The 18542-nt window shown below is 43.2% G+C and overlaps 1 protein-coding gene across 1 annotated transcript in view; it reads right to left on the minus strand.

Moving 5' to 3' along the window:
* csmd3a (CUB and Sushi multiple domains 3a) overlaps positions 1–18542 on the minus strand; it is a 252962-nt gene that overhangs the window by 47811 nt on the left and 186609 nt on the right. The window contains exons 47-55 of the mRNA XM_047808368.1: positions 17406–17552; positions 16615–16803; positions 13845–14030; positions 12453–12647; positions 11361–11534; positions 10297–10470; positions 8209–8382; positions 6908–7093; positions 4213–4386 (exon numbers count right to left, since the gene is read on the minus strand). Of these exons, the coding sequence (XP_047664324.1) occupies positions 4213–4386; positions 6908–7093; positions 8209–8382; positions 10297–10470; positions 11361–11534; positions 12453–12647; positions 13845–14030; positions 16615–16803; positions 17406–17552 (1599 nt within the window). The remainder of the gene's footprint in view (positions 1–4212; positions 4387–6907; positions 7094–8208; positions 8383–10296; positions 10471–11360; positions 11535–12452; positions 12648–13844; positions 14031–16614; positions 16804–17405; positions 17553–18542) is intronic.

The following is an 18542-nucleotide window of genomic DNA, read 5'->3' on the forward strand; positions in this document are numbered from 1 at the left end:
TAAAAGCTCGTCCCGGACTCGGCTGTCACCCGTGAACGAGGAGCATGTGGACAAGCCCTCAGGTATAAATCGTCTCAGCTACTAAGGAGAAACACAGCGATCTTTGTGCAGCTATATTAAGGAAGTAAAGTTTAAAAGAAAATCCCAACACAGCCACTGAGCGTGAGATCAAGCTTCATGTTCCAGTCTTGTTTGGTGACAGGAGAAATGCTCTCGACTCAGACACACCTGCCCGTGCAAGCTGGGTATCGATCTCGTTTTCCCTCTGCTCTGCTCTCCTCCAGATGTATGTCCTTCGATCCGTGGCAAGATTCATGCCACCAAATCGTGTGATTTAGAAGTGAAACATGGTACAAGTCTAACAAAGCCCTGAGGGTCACCACGATCCGGCAGAGAGAAGAGGATCTAAACTCCCCTGACGGGCTGGAAAATGGAACACATTCCACATGTGGAACAGAGCGGGAGAGAGAGGGAGAGAGAGAAAGGGAGAGAGAGAGAGAGAGAAAGGGAGAGAGGGAGAGAGAGAGAGAAATGGAGAGAGAGAGAGAGAGAGAGAGAGAGAGAGAGAAAGAGAGGGGGGGAGGGAGAGAGAGCGAGAGAAGGGGAGAGAGAGAGGGAGGGAGAGAGCGAAAGAGAGAGCAAGAGATGGAGGGAGAGAGGGGGGGCAAAAGAAGTGGAGAGAATGAGAGAGAGAGCAAGAGAGGGAGAGAGAGAAAGGGAGAGAGCGAAAGAAGGGGAGAGAGAGAGAGTGACAGAGGGAGAAAGAGAGAGGGGGGAGGGAGAGAGAGCGAGAGACGGAGAGAGAGACAGAGAGGGAGGGAGAGAGCGAAAGAGAGAGAGCAAGAGAGGGAAGGAGGGAGAGAGAGGGGGGAGCAAAAGAAGGGGAGAGAATGAGAGAGAGCAAGAGAGGGAGAGTGAGAGAACAAAAGAAAGGGAGAGAGAGCGAGAGAAGGGGAAAGAGGGAGAGAGAGAAAGAGAGAGAGTGTGATTGAGTGACAAAGGGAGAAAAAGAGACAGAGAGAGAGAGAGAGAGAGAGATAGAGAGAGAGAGAGAGAGAGAGAGAGAGAGAGAGAGAGAGAGAGATCGAAGGCCTTTTATTATTAATATTTTTAAAAATAATTTTTCTTTGTCTATCTATCTATCTATCTATCTATCTATCTATCTATCTATCTATCTATCTATCTATCTATCTATCTATCTATCTATCTATCTATCTGTCTGTCTGTCTGTCTGTATGTATGTCTGTCTACAGTATCTATCTATCTTCCACCCTCCTTCCTTCCCAATCTGTTCATCCATCCACCCATCCTTCATCCCTCCTTCCTGCATGTTTTCAAAGTTTCCATCATCAGTTCTCTAAAAGAACAGCCTTCAGTCTCCAGCACACAGACAAAAACATGTGAAATCGTGGGATGAGACGTAACAGTGAGAAGAGAAGCTGATGATACGAGAAGGTTCCTCATTCCCTTCGCTCTAGATCCACGGAGAACGTCTGGGATTGATGAATGAGGCGGAGAGAAAAAAAGATAAAACGCTTCTGGTTACGAGGTCAGAAACGGCAGATGTGTGAATCGAGAGAAACAGCTGGGTGTAGCGAGATGGATGGAAGGAGAGATGGATGACAGAAGACGGAGTGTGTGTGTGTGTGTGTGTGTGTGTGTGTGTGTGTGTGTGTGTGTGTGGTGGGAGAACGATGTCAAGTTGTGAACACAAATTGGTTTTTACTGCATCTGCGGTTAAAATGAGAACAGATCTAGACAAGTCCACATCTGGAATTAGAGACGGTCGATCAGTTAGACGGATGGACTTTGAAGTGTGAGCTACGTAAACACAGACAGGAGCCGTTACTCAGATGCCTTTAATTACAACACGCAGAGCAAACAGCGGGGAATAATGCGCCGAATGCTCGACTACGAGCTTATAAACTTTTCAGATTTATTGTATTATAGTATTATAGAAACTGATTTAAAAAAAAAAGAAAAAAAAGAAAAGCAAGCAGACGTCACAGTTTAATACGTCCACATTAAACTTCTGGACTTTTATCGACACGATAGCCTCGTTCACACTGCAGGTAAAAGTGGCCCAGATCTGGGTCATGTGACCAGGTCAGACTTCTTCAGGTGTAGTGTGAACACAAATCTGGCCCAGATCTGATTTTTTCTGGGTCATGTGACCAGGTCAGACTTCTTCAGGTGTAGTGTGAACACAAATCTGGCCCAAATCTGAGTTTTTCTGGGTCATGTGACCAGGTCAGACTTCTTCAGGTGTAGTGTGAACACAAATCTGGCCCAGATCTGATTTTTTTCAAATCAGATTCAGACCACTTCCTTATGTGGTCCTGAATCAGACCCAAATCTGATTTTTTTCCCAGTGTGGCCGCAGTGTGAACACCCGAGGCGGATTTGATTCGACTTTCACGTCGATCTACATCGATGTTCGTCACAATTACGCGCCGGCAAAAACTTTTATTTATTTATTTTTTACGCCGGCGAATACGTGACACAAACGTGACCGGTAACGGTTATGTCGAGTGTGTGTTAAGAGTGTTATATAAAGTGGTTACGTGAACCAGCTCATAATGTTTGCATCGAATACATCACATCATAGCATTACATGATACGTTCGCTTGCACCAGATGATACGATACTTCCTCCGTATCCTCGCTGACTTTTTAGCGCGACGGCGTGCCGCGTGTGACGTCATCGTTATCGTTCGTTTGCGCATGCGGGTCGGTTCGAGACGGCAAACAGTTCACACCGGTATCTGATATAGGCCACGTTTTAAAAGTTAATGTGAACAGCCAAACAAAAAAATCAGATCTGAGCAAAATGTCCGGATTGAGTGTGAAGACTTGCGGCGTTGCCTCGTGTCGTTTCGTAAAAGAAAAAATAGCCGAGGTAGGATCGTGGGCGCGGTTTGTGTTCGTACCTTGTCTACTTTGTGTGATATTAAGATTCCTCCCGAGAGTTTTATGTCGAATGTCTATTGTACGAGTCCCCGTGATGGAGCGGTTACTATAGAAACGAATGAATGACAACCGGCGTTATTTGCCTCGGAGCACGAGGGGAATGTAGCAGGAAATGATTTTTCAAGAGAAATGAGTTGGATGTTAGATTGTATGACATGATGCAGCTCTCGTTATGTTGTTTACAGCAAAACAGGAAATGGCAAGATTAAAGTGACAAGGAAGTGGGATGTCTTTATAGGAAGACCCGCCTTGTTGACCGTCAATCCCATACTGTATGTGGGTCTTCTCCAAACATGGAGACACAAAGTTCCCCTTCATAGGAACTAAGAGGAGCTCCTGAGCTCTAAGAAGACATGGTGTGGAGGTTGAGGTTGTGTAGAAGAAGTAAGAGGAGCTCCTGAGCTCTAAGAAGACATGGTGTGGAGGTTGAGGTTGTGTAGAAGAACTAAGAGGAGCTCCTGAGCTCTAAGAAGACATGGTGTGGAGGTTAAGGTTATGTAGAAGAACTAAGAGGAGCTCCTGAGCTCTAAGAAGACAGGGTGTGGAGTTCGAGGTTGTGTAGAAGAACTAAGAGGAGCTCCTGAGCTCTAAGAAGACAGGGTGTGGAGTTCGAGGTTGTGTAGAAGAACTAAGAGGAGCTCCTGAGCTCTAAGAAGACATGGTGTGGAGGTTGAGGTTGTGTAGAAGAACTAAGAGGAGCTCCTGAGCTCTAAGAAGACATGGTGTTGAGGTTGAGGTTGTGTAGAAGAACTAAGAGGAGCTCCTGAGCTCTAAGAAGACATGGTGTGGACGTTGTGTAGAAGAAACTGCTTCCAGTAAACACCTTTGGGCTGAACTGGAACTGGAACATCTCAACATCTGGTTAATGCTACTGTAGCTTGAAACGATGGGTGAAGACCTACCTGCCTCCTCCTGAAACACTGAAACTGTACTGTAGCCTACTGTAAAATTTCCTCCCAACAGACTTATAGTCTGATGGCATCCTGAGTCTGTGTCCTAGCGAACTAGTGTCGATGTTTCACTGCTAGCGACGTTTGTACATCGCTCCGCATAAGGGCGTCTGTCATACGCTGTAAATCTAAATGTAAATATAAACGTAGATGAATGAATGGTCACAAATCCTAACAGCGACACTCCGACATCATGTAGAAGGAGAAGATCAGAGATTATTATAACAGCAAAGAATCTAGAACGAGGTATTCGGCAAGTCAGGGACGGTCAGGGGTGAAAATGGACGACTGACCTGAGCAGTGAGGCAGAGAGCCGCTCCAGTGGCTGGTTAGCTGGCAGGTCCGTGTGGCGTCTCCGATCAGCCGCCGTCCTCCCATGCACGTGTAGCGTACGCTCGAACCGAAGGTAAACTTTTCTCCCATCAGGAGCGCGTGAGGCGGGACGCCAGGGTGACCGCATTCCACCTCTGAAACACACAAAACCTCAAAGTCCTTATTCAAAAATCCTTACAATTTCAGTTCAAGCGAGTCGAGTCGAGTCGAGCTGGAGTGACTGAGCAGCGGAATAAAAACTGCTGTCTGACAAATCAAACAAATCAATCTCGACCTGTCGTGTGACATCATCACAACACGCAAAGCCCTCTTCGATTCACGTCCAACATGAGCGCATGTTATGGGTTTAAATTGTGAGTCTTTAAAAGGCGATTCATTCATTCATTCATCTTCTACCGCTTATCCGAACTTCTCGGGTCACGGGGAGCCTGTGCCTATCTCAGGCGTCATCGGGCATCGAGGCAGGATACACCCTGGATGGAGTGCCAACCCATCACAGGGCACACACACACTCTCATTCACTCACACACACACACACTACGGACAATTTTCCAGAGATGCCAATCAACCTACCATGCATGTCTTTGGACCGGGGGAGGAAACCGGAGTACCCGGAGGAAACCCCCTGAGGCACTGGGAGAACATGCACACAAGGCGGAGGTGGGAATCGAACCCCTAACCCTTTAACAAAATAAATCAAGCCTTTTTTGCCCACAACAGACTAAAAACACCAGACAGACTAACAAACCTGTTGTTTTATTATCTAGTAATTATAATTAATTAATATAGTAATTATTTCTATTTCTAGTGGCCAAAAGTAGCAACTGCATCAAGCACTAATAGAGTCCCACTGGGGCAGGTATCATGCTGCCTCACGCTCAGTAAAGAAGAAGCGGGTTGCCAGATCGGCTTCGATAATCCTCCATTTATACCATGATCTCGTTTTATCGAAATGGGATCGAGTAAATTTCCAGAAACAAAGGTACGATCTGAGACGAGCGAGTGTCTGTGATGTACGGAACCATTTCGGTAATAAGACACACCGTAAGGATTGGAGCTCGGCTACAGTTATATATACGCTGCCGTTTATTCTTCTGCGAGTCTCACACGTTCGCGCATGGTCTCAAGCTCCGTCTTAACGTCTACAAATTAGCAAGCAGGTGTCGATTAGCTTCATGACACATCGTTTCATTTACCAACGATGACTCGAAACATGACACTCACATAAACACCTCCTTCGGTAATAAGATGCGGAACATTCCAGAGCGTGATCGCTTCCACCAAGAAAGAGCTTCCTCATTAAAATTCCACTTCCTGTTGTTAACATAATTATTTGCAGCAGTTATGATAATGCAGGTGAGAGAACGCCGGTGCACTTACTGCCTCAAGGGCAAGCCAGCACATTTTCTTTAACTAAACCCCAGACTAAAGACTTCTGTAACACGCTGATCTCAAAATGACTGGAGGTTTTTTGTTTTTTCCTACCGCAGGATTCTTACGATTTAAAATAAGGAAGAATTTTCAAAGACGGGAGTGGAGCGCGGAACGCGACTGTTATCAGAGCAGCAAACTTATCTTAAAGCCTTACTTTAAAAAGCAAGAAGATCTGCAGGAATGAGACAGGTGTATCTGCGGGTGAAAAAAGCGGCGTGTATGAAGTGAAAAAAAAGGATGTTTTTTGTAAATCGAAATATATGCAGAAATATCTGATGTTTTTATACTGCTGTTGAACAATGATAAATAAAAATCCTGCTAAGCTAATTCAATAATAAAAGTCTCTTATTGTATATTATTAGGTGTAATATAGTTTTATAATACACTTATTATTATTATTATTACTACTAATAATAATAATTATAATAAAAAATAATAACAACATAAACAACAACACAATAACAATAACAATAATAATAATAATAATATAAAAGTGTTTTTAAACAAATATATATAAAATATTTTGTTGTTTTGTTGTTGTTATTATTATAATTGATAACAAGAACAATAATTACGATAATAATAACACTGTTATTATTTTTTATAATAATAATAATAATAATAATAATAATAATAATAATAATAATAATAATAATAATAATAATAATAACAAACTGTATATGTTTATGGATAGGATTTCTTTCTTTCTTTCTTTCTTTATCATGATCTGAAAATGTTCTTAAAAAATCATTTAGAATTTTTCTTTTTACAAAATGTATTGCAAATTATTAAAAAAATATATATTTTAACATTCTGTTAGATTTCGTTTTATTTTTTAAACAAGATAATGGAGTCCAGAGACTCTAAATTTTAATACGCTCAATGGACATCGAGTAATAATTTGCGATAAATTTTGTAAAAAGAAAAATTCTAAATTATTTTTTAAGAACATTTTCAGATTTTCTGACAGAAGAATTTAGACTATGATATAGTGCAAAAACAGTCGGTCTTTCCAGAATAAAAATAAATATTGGTGGGTGTGAAAAATGCTGTCTTTGGGTTTAAACTAGATTCAGGTTATTTTTCCTTATTTCTGCTGTGATCTGGCAACCCTGCCTCAAAGACTTACAGTATTGTCTGTACGCTATCGTGTCTTTTTTGGGAATTTATTTATCTTGATACATACAGTATAGAAATAATTATAAAGGTGCAGGAACACACCGATGCACTCGGGTAGCGGTCGGTCCCAGTAGGCTACAGGCTGGCAGGTCAGAACAGCTGCCCCGAAGAGGTAATACCCGGGATTGCAGTCGTACGATACCACGGTGCCGAAGGTGAAATTCCCGAATTCGATTTTACTCTTCCGAATGGAATTAGCTGGTATCCCGGGATCAGTGCAGTTAACCACTGAGGAAAAAAAACAACAACAACAAACCATTAACAGTGTCTCAGAAACCCAAATCACTACAAAAAGCAACATTAAAAGAATTTAAACTCAACTGATGCGATTAAAATCTACATGTAGACCGTATCCGAGCTTCAGCGTTTACAAGCTTCACTCGGTTTTGCTTCCTAACTCGCACACAGCTCCACATGTCCCCTATTACACACAGTCACAATTCCGACTGAAATAAAGAATCAATCAGTCAGCGTTGTGCTGTTAGTGCCAGAAACTCGATAACGGTCCGGTGTGATGAAGCGGCGCTAGTGCTAGCACCCCAAAGCTGATTACTTTCTCATAACAGCATGACCTGGAGTGTTTTATCACCTCCTTTACCACAGAAATTTGTTGATCGGTACAGTTTTCATTTGTTAAACGATGACATAGAGGATCTTTTATCCATTTATGTTGTCGCTTATACTATAACAGCTGGAACCCGGCCGTTTGTCAGTGTTTTGTTTCTTTCGTTTAAAAGAGACATACTTAATGTTACGGCGCTGACACTGGAGACTCCTTCCCTAAATGTTAAAACACTTGAAATCTTATCTTTATCTCGATTTAAAACACACACACACTAGAGGTCTTCACGGGTCCACTTAGATCCGAAAACCCGGACACGGGTCGGGTCTAATAATAGAGGCATCGGGTCTCGGGTAATTTAAAATGAATGTGTTTTGCCTAGCGTGGCTAGCGACGTGTGGCTGGCGGTAAGCTAATTTTCATTGAAACAGACCTGTCGATCAATTTTGAATCCACGCTGTAGCGGTTACTTTAGTGTAGAGTTATGCGACATTCGGGTCCAGTCGGGTTAAAAAAAAATGCCGTCGGGTCGATTCGGACTCGGGTCTGATTTTTTCGGGTTTGTCTTGGGTCGGGTCTTTCTTAAAAAAAAAAAAAAAATATGCATGTCAGGTTCGGGTAAAAAGTGAATCGGGTCACTTCGGGTCGGGTACATTTCTTTAGAACCGAGAAGACCTCTAACACACACACACACACACACACACACACACACACACACACACACACACACACACACACACACACACACACAAAGAAAGTCAGAGGCTTTGAGAAGATTCACCTCTGCAGCTGGGCGGTTGGTGACTCCACTGGCGTTCAGGAAGACACTGGGCTTGAGACGGTCCCTCCAACACGTAGCCGTCGTTGCAGACGAAACTGACAACGTCTCCCAAGTTGAAACCGTCTCCCACCGTACGCCCGTATATCGGACTTCCCGGATGCCCGCAGCTGATCGCTGTCACAAAGCAGATATCCGTCGTAAATTTTTAAAACTCTATCAAAGTGGATCATTAATGTTTCCGAACGCAATATCCGGATGAAACCTTACGCTACGTTCACATAAACATCGCTGCAAGTCACCAGTTTCCGTTCTACGTACTGTAGGAGTCTCTACTAGTGGTTGCCACGGTAATAACGTTTTCCACTAGCATTTAACAAACTCGACGACAGATCGGTTTTCTTGCTGCTAAAATGGAACCTCAAGGAGCTTTGTGTTCATCATACGAGATCATCCCTTCTACCGACAGTCGCCGCACCGAGACGCTCCGTATTTGCATAAAAGTCCGTGGCCGAACACGCCCACGTCTAGTCGCCGTCGCTCGCCGTCGCTCGTGCTGCAGGGATTCGACGGGTCTCTCTGAAAACAAAAGATTTCTGGACTGGAACTCCAGCGCGTCGTCGTATGTGTGAACGCCGAGTTAGGTTTTTTTTTTTTTCCCCTCCGAAGTTGTCTTCCAAAGTTAGAATGACTTGTTTTGTTGCACACCAAACGATATGCAAATTTTGCCATCTGTTCAAAATAAACATTTAAAGCAAGGAATGAAAAACGTTTTCACACAAGAACTTCCACCTTAATTGGGTTCCGCCGCAGGACGATGTAGTGTTGGGATTATTTGGTTGAGGGTCGATCGATCTGTTCATGGATTTAAACGTTTCCACCGTCTGCGATGATCTAAACTCGGTCAACACGCAGTATTCGCTGTGTGTATCAAACACTCTACAGTGTAATGAACCTTTCTCTGGCTTTCACCTGGATTCCATCCCACAGCTTGATTTGCTTTCTGTCTCACTGTGTGTGTGTCAGTCTAATCCTCCGGATCAGACCTTCTGAATCCCGTCCTCGAGGACACGGTTCTACTCCAGCAGCCTGAACGAATGATCCGAGTAATCACTTTTCTAAAGGTGTGGGAGATGGGGAAGGGGGGAACGGTGGAGGTGGGCTGGCTTCGGGATCTCTGAGTGATTTGGGATCCTATGGACCACCGGAGTAAACAGTTTAGCATTTTTTTTCAGCTAATTGCAGTCTTAATGACTTGCAGGTGGATTAACCCCTTAATTACCCCTTACCTTTTAATGTACCTACTAACCCCATTATATACCACCTAACACCTTAATACACCTATTAACCCTAATACCCCACCAAACTCCTTAATGCACCTATTAATGAGTGTATTGGGAGTTAGTTAGCTTATTAGTTAGTTAGTTTATCAACATACTGACTAACACTAATCACTTAACACACTTATTAACCCCAACTAACCCTCTAATACACTAACTAACCCCAATACACACATTAACCACTTAATACAAAGATTACCCCCTAATACACCATTAATTCACCCATTAACCCCAATATACCAACTAACTCATTAACACACCCACTAACACTTTAACACACATTAATACCAACTAACCCCCTAATACCCCCTTGTACTTCTTCCCCTAATACGCCATCTAATCCATTAACGCGCACATTATCCAAATACCCCTTAAACTAACCCTTTATCACACCCACTAAACCCCTTAATACACCTGTTAGCCCTTAACTAACACCCCCAAAACACATAACCCCTTAACACACCCTTCAATGCACCTATTTACCCCCTAATACACCATTTAAACCCCCTAATACACTTATTACTGTCCTAACAACCCTAATGAACCTCCCATTACACCAACTAACCCCCAGTAACCCACCTATTAACTCTTTAATACACTTCTTTACCCCTGTACCATGTTATTCCAGTTTCTAGACCAAGAAACAATAAGATTTAAAAGACGTCATGTTTTAATTGCCCCTCGTTTTTACGTTCCGTGGATCCGAAACCTTGATGAGGAAGAAAGAACCTTAAGGACGTGGAACACTCACACACACATGAGGGCAGTTGTCCTGACCAGCTGTGGTCCTGCTGGCAGATTCGTACTGAAGAGCCGATGAGTCTGAAGCCCGGGTTGCACTGATACACCACCGTGTCCCTGTAGCCAAAGTTCTCTCCGATCACCTGACCGTTCACGATCCGCTCCGGTTCTCCACAGTGACCCGCTGAGGAAAGAACACACAGAACCACAACCACATTCTACTGCCATCGAACACAGTGTGGAATACAAACACTCGGCATCTGTGTCGCAAAAGACGCGAAGGCGAACACAAACACGAGGCGACATCGTCGACACTGACGCCTCCTGTGATGTAAACTCTGCTCCACCGCGGGGAAGCGTGTGCCGGCTTATCTGAGTGTGTGTGGCGTGGCGTCGTGGTGCTGCGTGCTGAACGGTGCAAGATGGCGAGGCTTTGTGGCATCTGTTCTGCATGAGGCAGGTGTTAGGAGGGAGCTGAGACGCTGCCTTGATGGTTCTCATGATGGAAAGCATAATGTAAAATTATGGCTCAGCTGAGAGACAGCATGAGGATTGGAAGTGTGTGTGTGTGTGTGTGTGTGTGTGTGTGTGTGTGTGTGTGTGTGTGTGTGTGTGTGTGTGTGTGTGTGTGTTGGATTCGTAGCAGCTTGTGGGACCTAGTGACTGATGATACAGTCGTTCCTCTCACCAGGAGAGCTCAAACACTCTGCTGAGCCACTGTTGTCTCCTCTCTCTCTCTCTCTCTCTCTCTCTCTCTCTCACACACACACACACACACACACACACACACACACACACACACACACACACACCCCAACAGATTCAGATGGCTCTGTTTCCCAAAATACAAACAAAGCCTAATTTAACTCGTGATCCTGACCAGGCAGTTACTAAAGAGGATGACGCTTAATTTTCGCACCCAGATATAAAGGATCTTGCATTCTGTGGGATTTCGGTTTATTCCTAATCTTAATTTTCTTATTCTGGAGGGAAGGATGAGATGTTTTATCTATCCATGTTCAGTCTTAAACTAGAGAGATATTTATTATTTCATATGATTTCTGGTGTCTGTACCCAGGCAGCGAGTCTCCGAGCCGCTCCACAGCCCCGACGGCAGACACTCGCGTACGGTCGAGCCGACCAGAACGTAGCCCACGTCACAGGTGAAAATGGCCGTCGCTCCGAAGGTCGTCTGAGTTCCAATTTTCTTCCCATTAGGAGGAGTGGGCAGCATCCCGCAAGAAATAACTGCAGTAAGAGGCAATATAGAAGCAGAGGAATGAGCTGGCAAGCATCACAATGTCAAACGTACAGCTGTAATTTATACCCAATTTAATGGTCTGGCTGTTTTTTTTTTTTTTTATTTATTCATCTCTTCTCTTTGCCCTCTTACAAACATCAGAGAGAACACAGAGAGAGAAGAGCTGACTAATCTTGATAACATCTCCGGTTTATTGCTTCGGGTAAAAGAAAGTAAGTCCAGCTGAAACACACTGTATCACGTCGATAGAGACGGATAAACGCGACGCGCGGGGCCGACGTCGACGTACGAGCTTCGTCAATCTTACAGCCAGAAAAAAAAAATCACGCCGTCTCAGACTGAGTGCCGTAGCGCGATAAGAAGCCTGAAATTTTTTTTTTCAGGAGCGTCTCACCGGCGGCGCTCATGTTCTTTCTGCCTCTACGTTTGGTAGACGATTGATTTTTTTTTTTACACTGTGCTGGTGAACGGTTCGAATTTCCAGCGAGAATGTGAGCAGAAGAGCGGCGACTTTAGCGAAGGAGCTAAACGGCGGCCCTGTCTGCGTCCCTGACGACGATAAGGACGCGGCCGATGTTATCACCCGATCTTCCGGACCTACGCACTACACCTTCAGGTCACTTACGCTAAAGCTGGAAGATGATAACAACAGGGTTGTCATGGTAACAGATTCCTCACTGATCACACATTAGTGAAAGGTAAAAACAAAAGTTTTACCTCAGCGATGAACGAAATCAGAGCTGATCGTGAGCGCTATTCTGCTTTCGCTAATTTATCTGAGCAGGAAAAGTAACTAAGGTAGGATGAGAAAAATAAAAGGTAAAATTACGCGAGCCCTCGGATCCGTTTGTAGCGTCGAAGGTTTGAGGTTAAAGGTTATTAAACGTCTATGTATTCGAACTCACTCTTGCAGCGCGGCCTTTCGTTCCTCCAGCTCCATGTCCCGTTAGACGTGCAGTGGATGTGGGCGGGGCCGAGGCGGTAGTAACCGGGGTTACAGCTGAAGGCGATCACGGTTCCGTATTCGTAACGAGATCCGTTGACGATCTTCCACTTGCCGTGGTCCAGCGCGAAGGAGCCGATACTGGGGCACAGCATGACTGCGGGATGAAACGCAAACCTTATTAAATACGGTTCACAAACACTTTGTGTATCTGTAATGAACCAGAATAACATTCATAACATCTTACAACTCATTTATAAGACTTTATAAGCGCTAGGATCTGTTCTCGTGTGTCTCTAATAGACACACGCAACACGTTTTCTTTATAAATCCGTATCACAAACACCAAACAAATCCTCATCCTCATCATCATCATCATCATCATCATCTTCCCATCATGTTATAAATGCATTATAAATGATTACGAATGTTGTCATCGGTCATTACACGTAGAACAAATAATTTTACACGACCGTCCGTCAATCCTGAACGTAATTTAATTCTTTTAGCCTCCGAGACGGTGGAAATATTTTTCCTCTGGACCTCCGAGTCAAACCCCGGTGTGTGTGTGTGTGTCTTCAAACAACATCTAAAGCCTTCGCTGTACTGTAGCTGCAGAACAAAACAAAGCGCACCTCGTGTTGTCTGCGTCCTTTTCTCGCGACGGATGTTTTTAAGACTGATGGAGCTCTTAGTCTGTGACCTAGTGACCCAGTATCAGGGTTTATTTTATCTGAGACAGACTTCAAAGTGCTTCTGGAGAAGTGCGTCTACTGAAGAGATGCAAAACAACGAGAGGACGAGGAGGGAGACGGGGCGGACGAGACGTGACGGACGAGAGCTTCAGAGCGATGAGGAGTGGAACCTGTACTCTGTCCGGCACAGCTCGGGTCTGACGCGGTCTTTAATGTTGTTTCTCTGTATTTAATCGACACCGGTGGAACAGCGAGGTCCGGTGTCCTTCGTTTCCTTTACAGTATAAAACTTTGTCTACTTGTGGATTTTCTACCACAGGACTTGGATGCAGATCTAAAAAAGGTTCTCGATAGAGATGTGTCATCTCTCGGTTCGATTTTTTTTAAACTTCTCCACCCAAACAGATGTGCATCAACTCAAACATCTGTAAAAAAAAATAAAAATAAATTCTACGTCCAAGTACGACTTGTACTGTAAGGAACTTTAACGAAGCTTAATGAAGACAAATCGGTGCGTATGCAGATGCACCGTCAAAACACATCCGACTTCAACTTGTCTCAGGTCTCGACAGGATTAATTACCGTTCCGACCCGCGATCGCCTGCCGTAAGTGACGAGCCGCGGACGTGACGAAGCCGAGGGGCTTTGGAGATTCTCACCTGTGCAGCGTGGGATCTTGTTGTGGCTGCTCCAGGTCCCGTCGGCCTGGCAGACCGTGCTCGTCACCTCTTTGGAGGAGAGCCGGAAACCTTCGTTGCAGAAGTAGTTAGCGCGCGTGCCTGCCGAGTAATCGGGCGCCATCACGCCTCCGTTCGGTGGAGCCGCTGGCATGCCGCAAGACACAGCTGGGGGAACAGAGAGGATGCGATTAATTCTCATCTCAACACGCAAGACTGTAAACAAACGAGATGGGGTTTGGATCCTTTTCTTCTGTCTCTTCATGCTCCAGTTATTGCTGGAGTTAAAATAATAGAGATCTTTAGAAGTCTTACACGATATCTAAATAGGATACGAGTCGGATGACGTGAAGCGACTGTCATCAAATCGTTTATTTATTGCTTACATCATTTTTATTCATTGATATTCTACATCCATAAAATAAAATAAAATAAATTAAAATAAAATAAAATAAAACATCATGTCCTAGGAATGTCGTGTCTCTCTTTGACACTGGAGACTCCTTCCATCAGTTCCATATTTAATAAATGTCTCATGAACTCTTGTGTTTTCCTTGTTATAGTAAAAAAAACCAACTCTTTTCTCTTCCCCCCCCTCAGTCTATTTATTATTAGTCTGGTGTGGATTAAATGTGTATGTGAAGTGAAGCCATAAGAGACGTGGTGGATGAGCCGTTACTATGGAAACAAAGCAATAGAAAAAAAAACTATTATTATTTCAGTGATATCGGTTTATCTATGCAAGAAAAGTTACATGTATGTAAGAATAATGTAACAAAGAAACAAACAAACAAACAAATAAATAAACAATTTGACAGAAAATATATAATATTAATAATAATAATAATAATAATAATAATAATAATAATAATAATAATAATAAATACTTTCTGAGGGACTAATCACAAAATTATTTGTTTATATTTTTTATTTTTTCCTGTGAAATATGATAAATAATGTAAACTTGAAATATAATATGTAGCGTTATATACATATATATATACACAGTATATACTTTAAATATATGCATGACTGAGTTTAGATTTCTCTTTCTTTCTTTCTTTCTTTCTTTCTTTCTTTCTTTCTTTTTTTCTTTCTTTCTTTCTCTCTTTTTTTTCCTCATATGCATATTTATCCATATCAGCCTCTGAATAATGGCTCAGATCATGTCGCATTAAATCCACGCCGGCTCTCTCACTGGCCAATTATCCACATCCGGGTCACAGAGATGCCACGGCAGCTCGATGCCATCGATTCAGCTGCAGCACGCTGAAACATGTCCTATCGGCTACGTGAGGAATCCGTGAGCACGAATCCCGATGAATGAACGTCTGAGTGTTTAAAACTGTTTTTTTAATATATTCGTTTTTTTTTTTTACTGCACTTCGCCGTGCTAGGCCTTTGAATGAAGTAAATAAATAAACAAACAAACAAACAAACAAATAAATAAACAAATAAATAAAAACCACTTGATGGAAACAAGGAAACATGATTAGCCAGCATGGCAGATATTGTTTAATTAAGTCCCAGGAAGCCGAAGCACAAAGATCTGGAGCTCGTTCAAAGCGGACATCGATAAGCCTGTGGGACGTAATGAGATGTGCAATTATTGAGCACTATAAACTAATGAAGTAAATCAAAGCGACAACGGACCTCACGTAGCACGTATAACCGTGAGGACGGAGCCACGAAGCCTTTGTTGTTTAACGAATTTAATTAGAAGAGAACAAAGGCGAGAGCGACGCCGGCCGTCGCCACTTGACCCCGGCGTTTCCTGCACCGACGGTTCGGACGCCGAAACCCATCGAATGGTGTTTAGACGTGACACAAAACACTGACGATCCGGCGAGCTTTTACATTGGCCTTTACATTTCTACCTTGTGACGTGACGTCATGCACTAGTATACTGTATGTGTATCGTGCAAAAGTTTTCACCCCCTTCCGTAAGTAACAGGTACGAAAATAACCTTCCATGGACACGTGTTATTACACAACACAGTAGCTGATGTGTTGAGCTCATCTGTGTTTTCCCTTTACGTCGGTAAGCAGTATGCTTTACGTTAAGCCCCGCCCCTTCACGTCCTCATCTGCACGTGCATGGGAAAGGTGAGTTCCTTCTAAACTGTGATTAGTAATTGATGAAACATTACATCTGTGCATCGAACTTAAATATATGCGTGAAGGAGTAAAGAAATAAATATCTAAATAAAGAAATAAATAAACCGAGACATAAAATCCTAAAATGTAAACATTATTATATAATAATACGATTTAAAAAAGATCCAATAAATCAATAAAACAAACAAACAAACAAACAAATAAATAAATAAATATGAAATATAATAAAATGTGAATTTAAACAATATTATCTAATAAAAAATATAAATAAATAAATAAATAAATAAAGCTTATTTCAGTTATATTAATTCATTCATGCTAGGAAAGTTACATGTATGCTTCTAGAAGCAAATAAATAAATAAACAAATAAATAAAATATTTAAGAGAGTAGTTTAAAAGAAACGTGACGGAGCCGAAGATATTTCCGTATAACCAGTTCGATCTGGATTTAATCTTCAATATGAAAACGTTCCCTGAAGTATTTACTAGAAGTATTTTATAAGACTTCTTTCAATCATAACAATTTTTTTTGCTCTTTTAAACCCAAACATCATTCAATGTACAAATGAAACAGATTCAGAATATTTGTTTATCTTATTAAGTTATCTTTAAGCTTTACTCCCGATGTGGTACCTTGGCACGCCGGCACAGACGTGTCCCAGGTCAGATATCCGAATTCGGTCTTCTTGCACATGGCCATGCTTTTCCCAATCAGCCTGTATCCCCGATCGCAGGCCCAGCGCACCACGCTGTTGACGTGGCCGCCGGTTTGACTGACCACAAAGCCGTGCTGCGGAGAGTCTGGCGTGCTGCAGTACATGGCTACAGACAAACGCACAGAGATGAGAAACGTACTGGAAGAGCTCTTGGTGTGGCAGAGAAATGAACCGAAGCAGAGTAAGCGTGCTGTTTTTATTTCATCCCCCGTTAAAACAAAGTTGTACTGTATACAGCTGAAAAGACTCTAAAATGTTTTTAATTAATCGGGGAATACCGATTTTCCTGACTTCACTCGGCTGTGATTACCGTGTAACCTTTCACGGATATTGTTTAGACAAAACTGCATTAATGAGTGAAATAAAAACAGACTTTTCTATACATACTCTATGTATGAGTACGTACACACACACACACACACACACGCGCACACACACACACGCACACACACACACAGTCAGTGTGGTATTCTTTTCATTTCTCGTCAGTGTATTTAATTCTGACGTGATCGTGTGTCTGAGTGGATTCACTTCGTCAACATCCGCAAGCACGAAACACAGAACAGATGGAAAGACGTCATGGGCTTACGGACAGGACGCATGGAGGACACGGAGCCGGGACAGACAGATGCACACGCGCGGACGTGAGACACGCATGCGACTGAGAAAGAATTACCAATCGGGGGGGATACATACTTTGATACTCACCCACGTACGTGATGCGGAAGCCCTTGCGGTTGGTGCCGTGGTCAGAGGACCAGCGCAGGAGCAGCTGGTGGCCCGTGGTGCTCAGGGTGAAGGGCACGGCCAGCTCGCCGCTCAACACCGCCACGCTCGGGCTGTAAATGTTGGGACCTGAGTGAAAAACAAACCCGCATAGCATGTGTTTGGGGTCTAGTGCTGAAGATCTCAAACCTTTCTACTTTACACTAATCACAGAGGTCTAAGCTACACGGTGGTGAACGAGGACCAAATCCTGAAGCTGTTTAAAACTTATTTAGGTCAGTGTAAAGTTTCCGAATATTCCACATCAGCGTAAACGTTCGAGCGAGTCAACGTTGGTGGTCTGTTCTATGTTTAGCCCGAGCTTAGCGACACAACCTTCAATAGTGTTTGCAGATTTTTTGTGCATTCTGTCCAAGATTTAGTGAAGACAAAGCACAGAGGGTCCCGAGAAAGTTAGCAAGGACGTTAGCACGAAGAAAAGTTAAACGGACCTCCAGCATCCGCCGTATACACGATCTTCAAGGAAAAGGACAAGATTCATTGGTTTATACACAAACATAAGAATATTGTGAGAGGACCTGGTAATACTGCTAACACGTTTGGGGGCTGGGTTTGCTTCTAACGGACCCCAGATTTCCATCCAAAGCATTGGGATACAATGACTCAAACCTTATCATCATCATCATCATCATCATCATCATCATCATCATCAGAGTATTCCTTTAGAGTGACTCAAGTGTGACCAGATCTAAGGGTAAACTAGCGATTCAAGACAGCGTGAGGAAGAATCTCTGTCTCTACTGAAGGGTCTGTCAGTCTGTCCTGATGCAACTCACTTCTGTTCACACGCAGAGAGAGAGGGAGAGAGGGAGGGAGAGAGAGAGAGAGAGAGAGAGAGAGAGAGAGAGAGAGAATGAAAGAGAGAGAGAGGGTGAGAGGGAGAGAGAGTGAGAGAGAGAGAGAGAGAGAGAATGAAAGAGAGAGAGAGGGAGAGAGAGAGAGAGAGAGAGAAAGACAAAGAGAGAGAGAATGAAAGAGAGAGAGGGAGAGAGAGATAGAGAGAGTGAGAGAGAGAGAGAGAGAGAGAGAGAGAGAGAAAGACAAAGAGAGAGAGATAGA

Source organism: Tachysurus fulvidraco, chromosome 25 (assembly GCF_022655615.1).
Source record: "Tachysurus fulvidraco isolate hzauxx_2018 chromosome 25, HZAU_PFXX_2.0, whole genome shotgun sequence".
Taxonomy (NCBI): domain Eukaryota; kingdom Metazoa; phylum Chordata; class Actinopteri; order Siluriformes; family Bagridae; genus Tachysurus; species Tachysurus fulvidraco.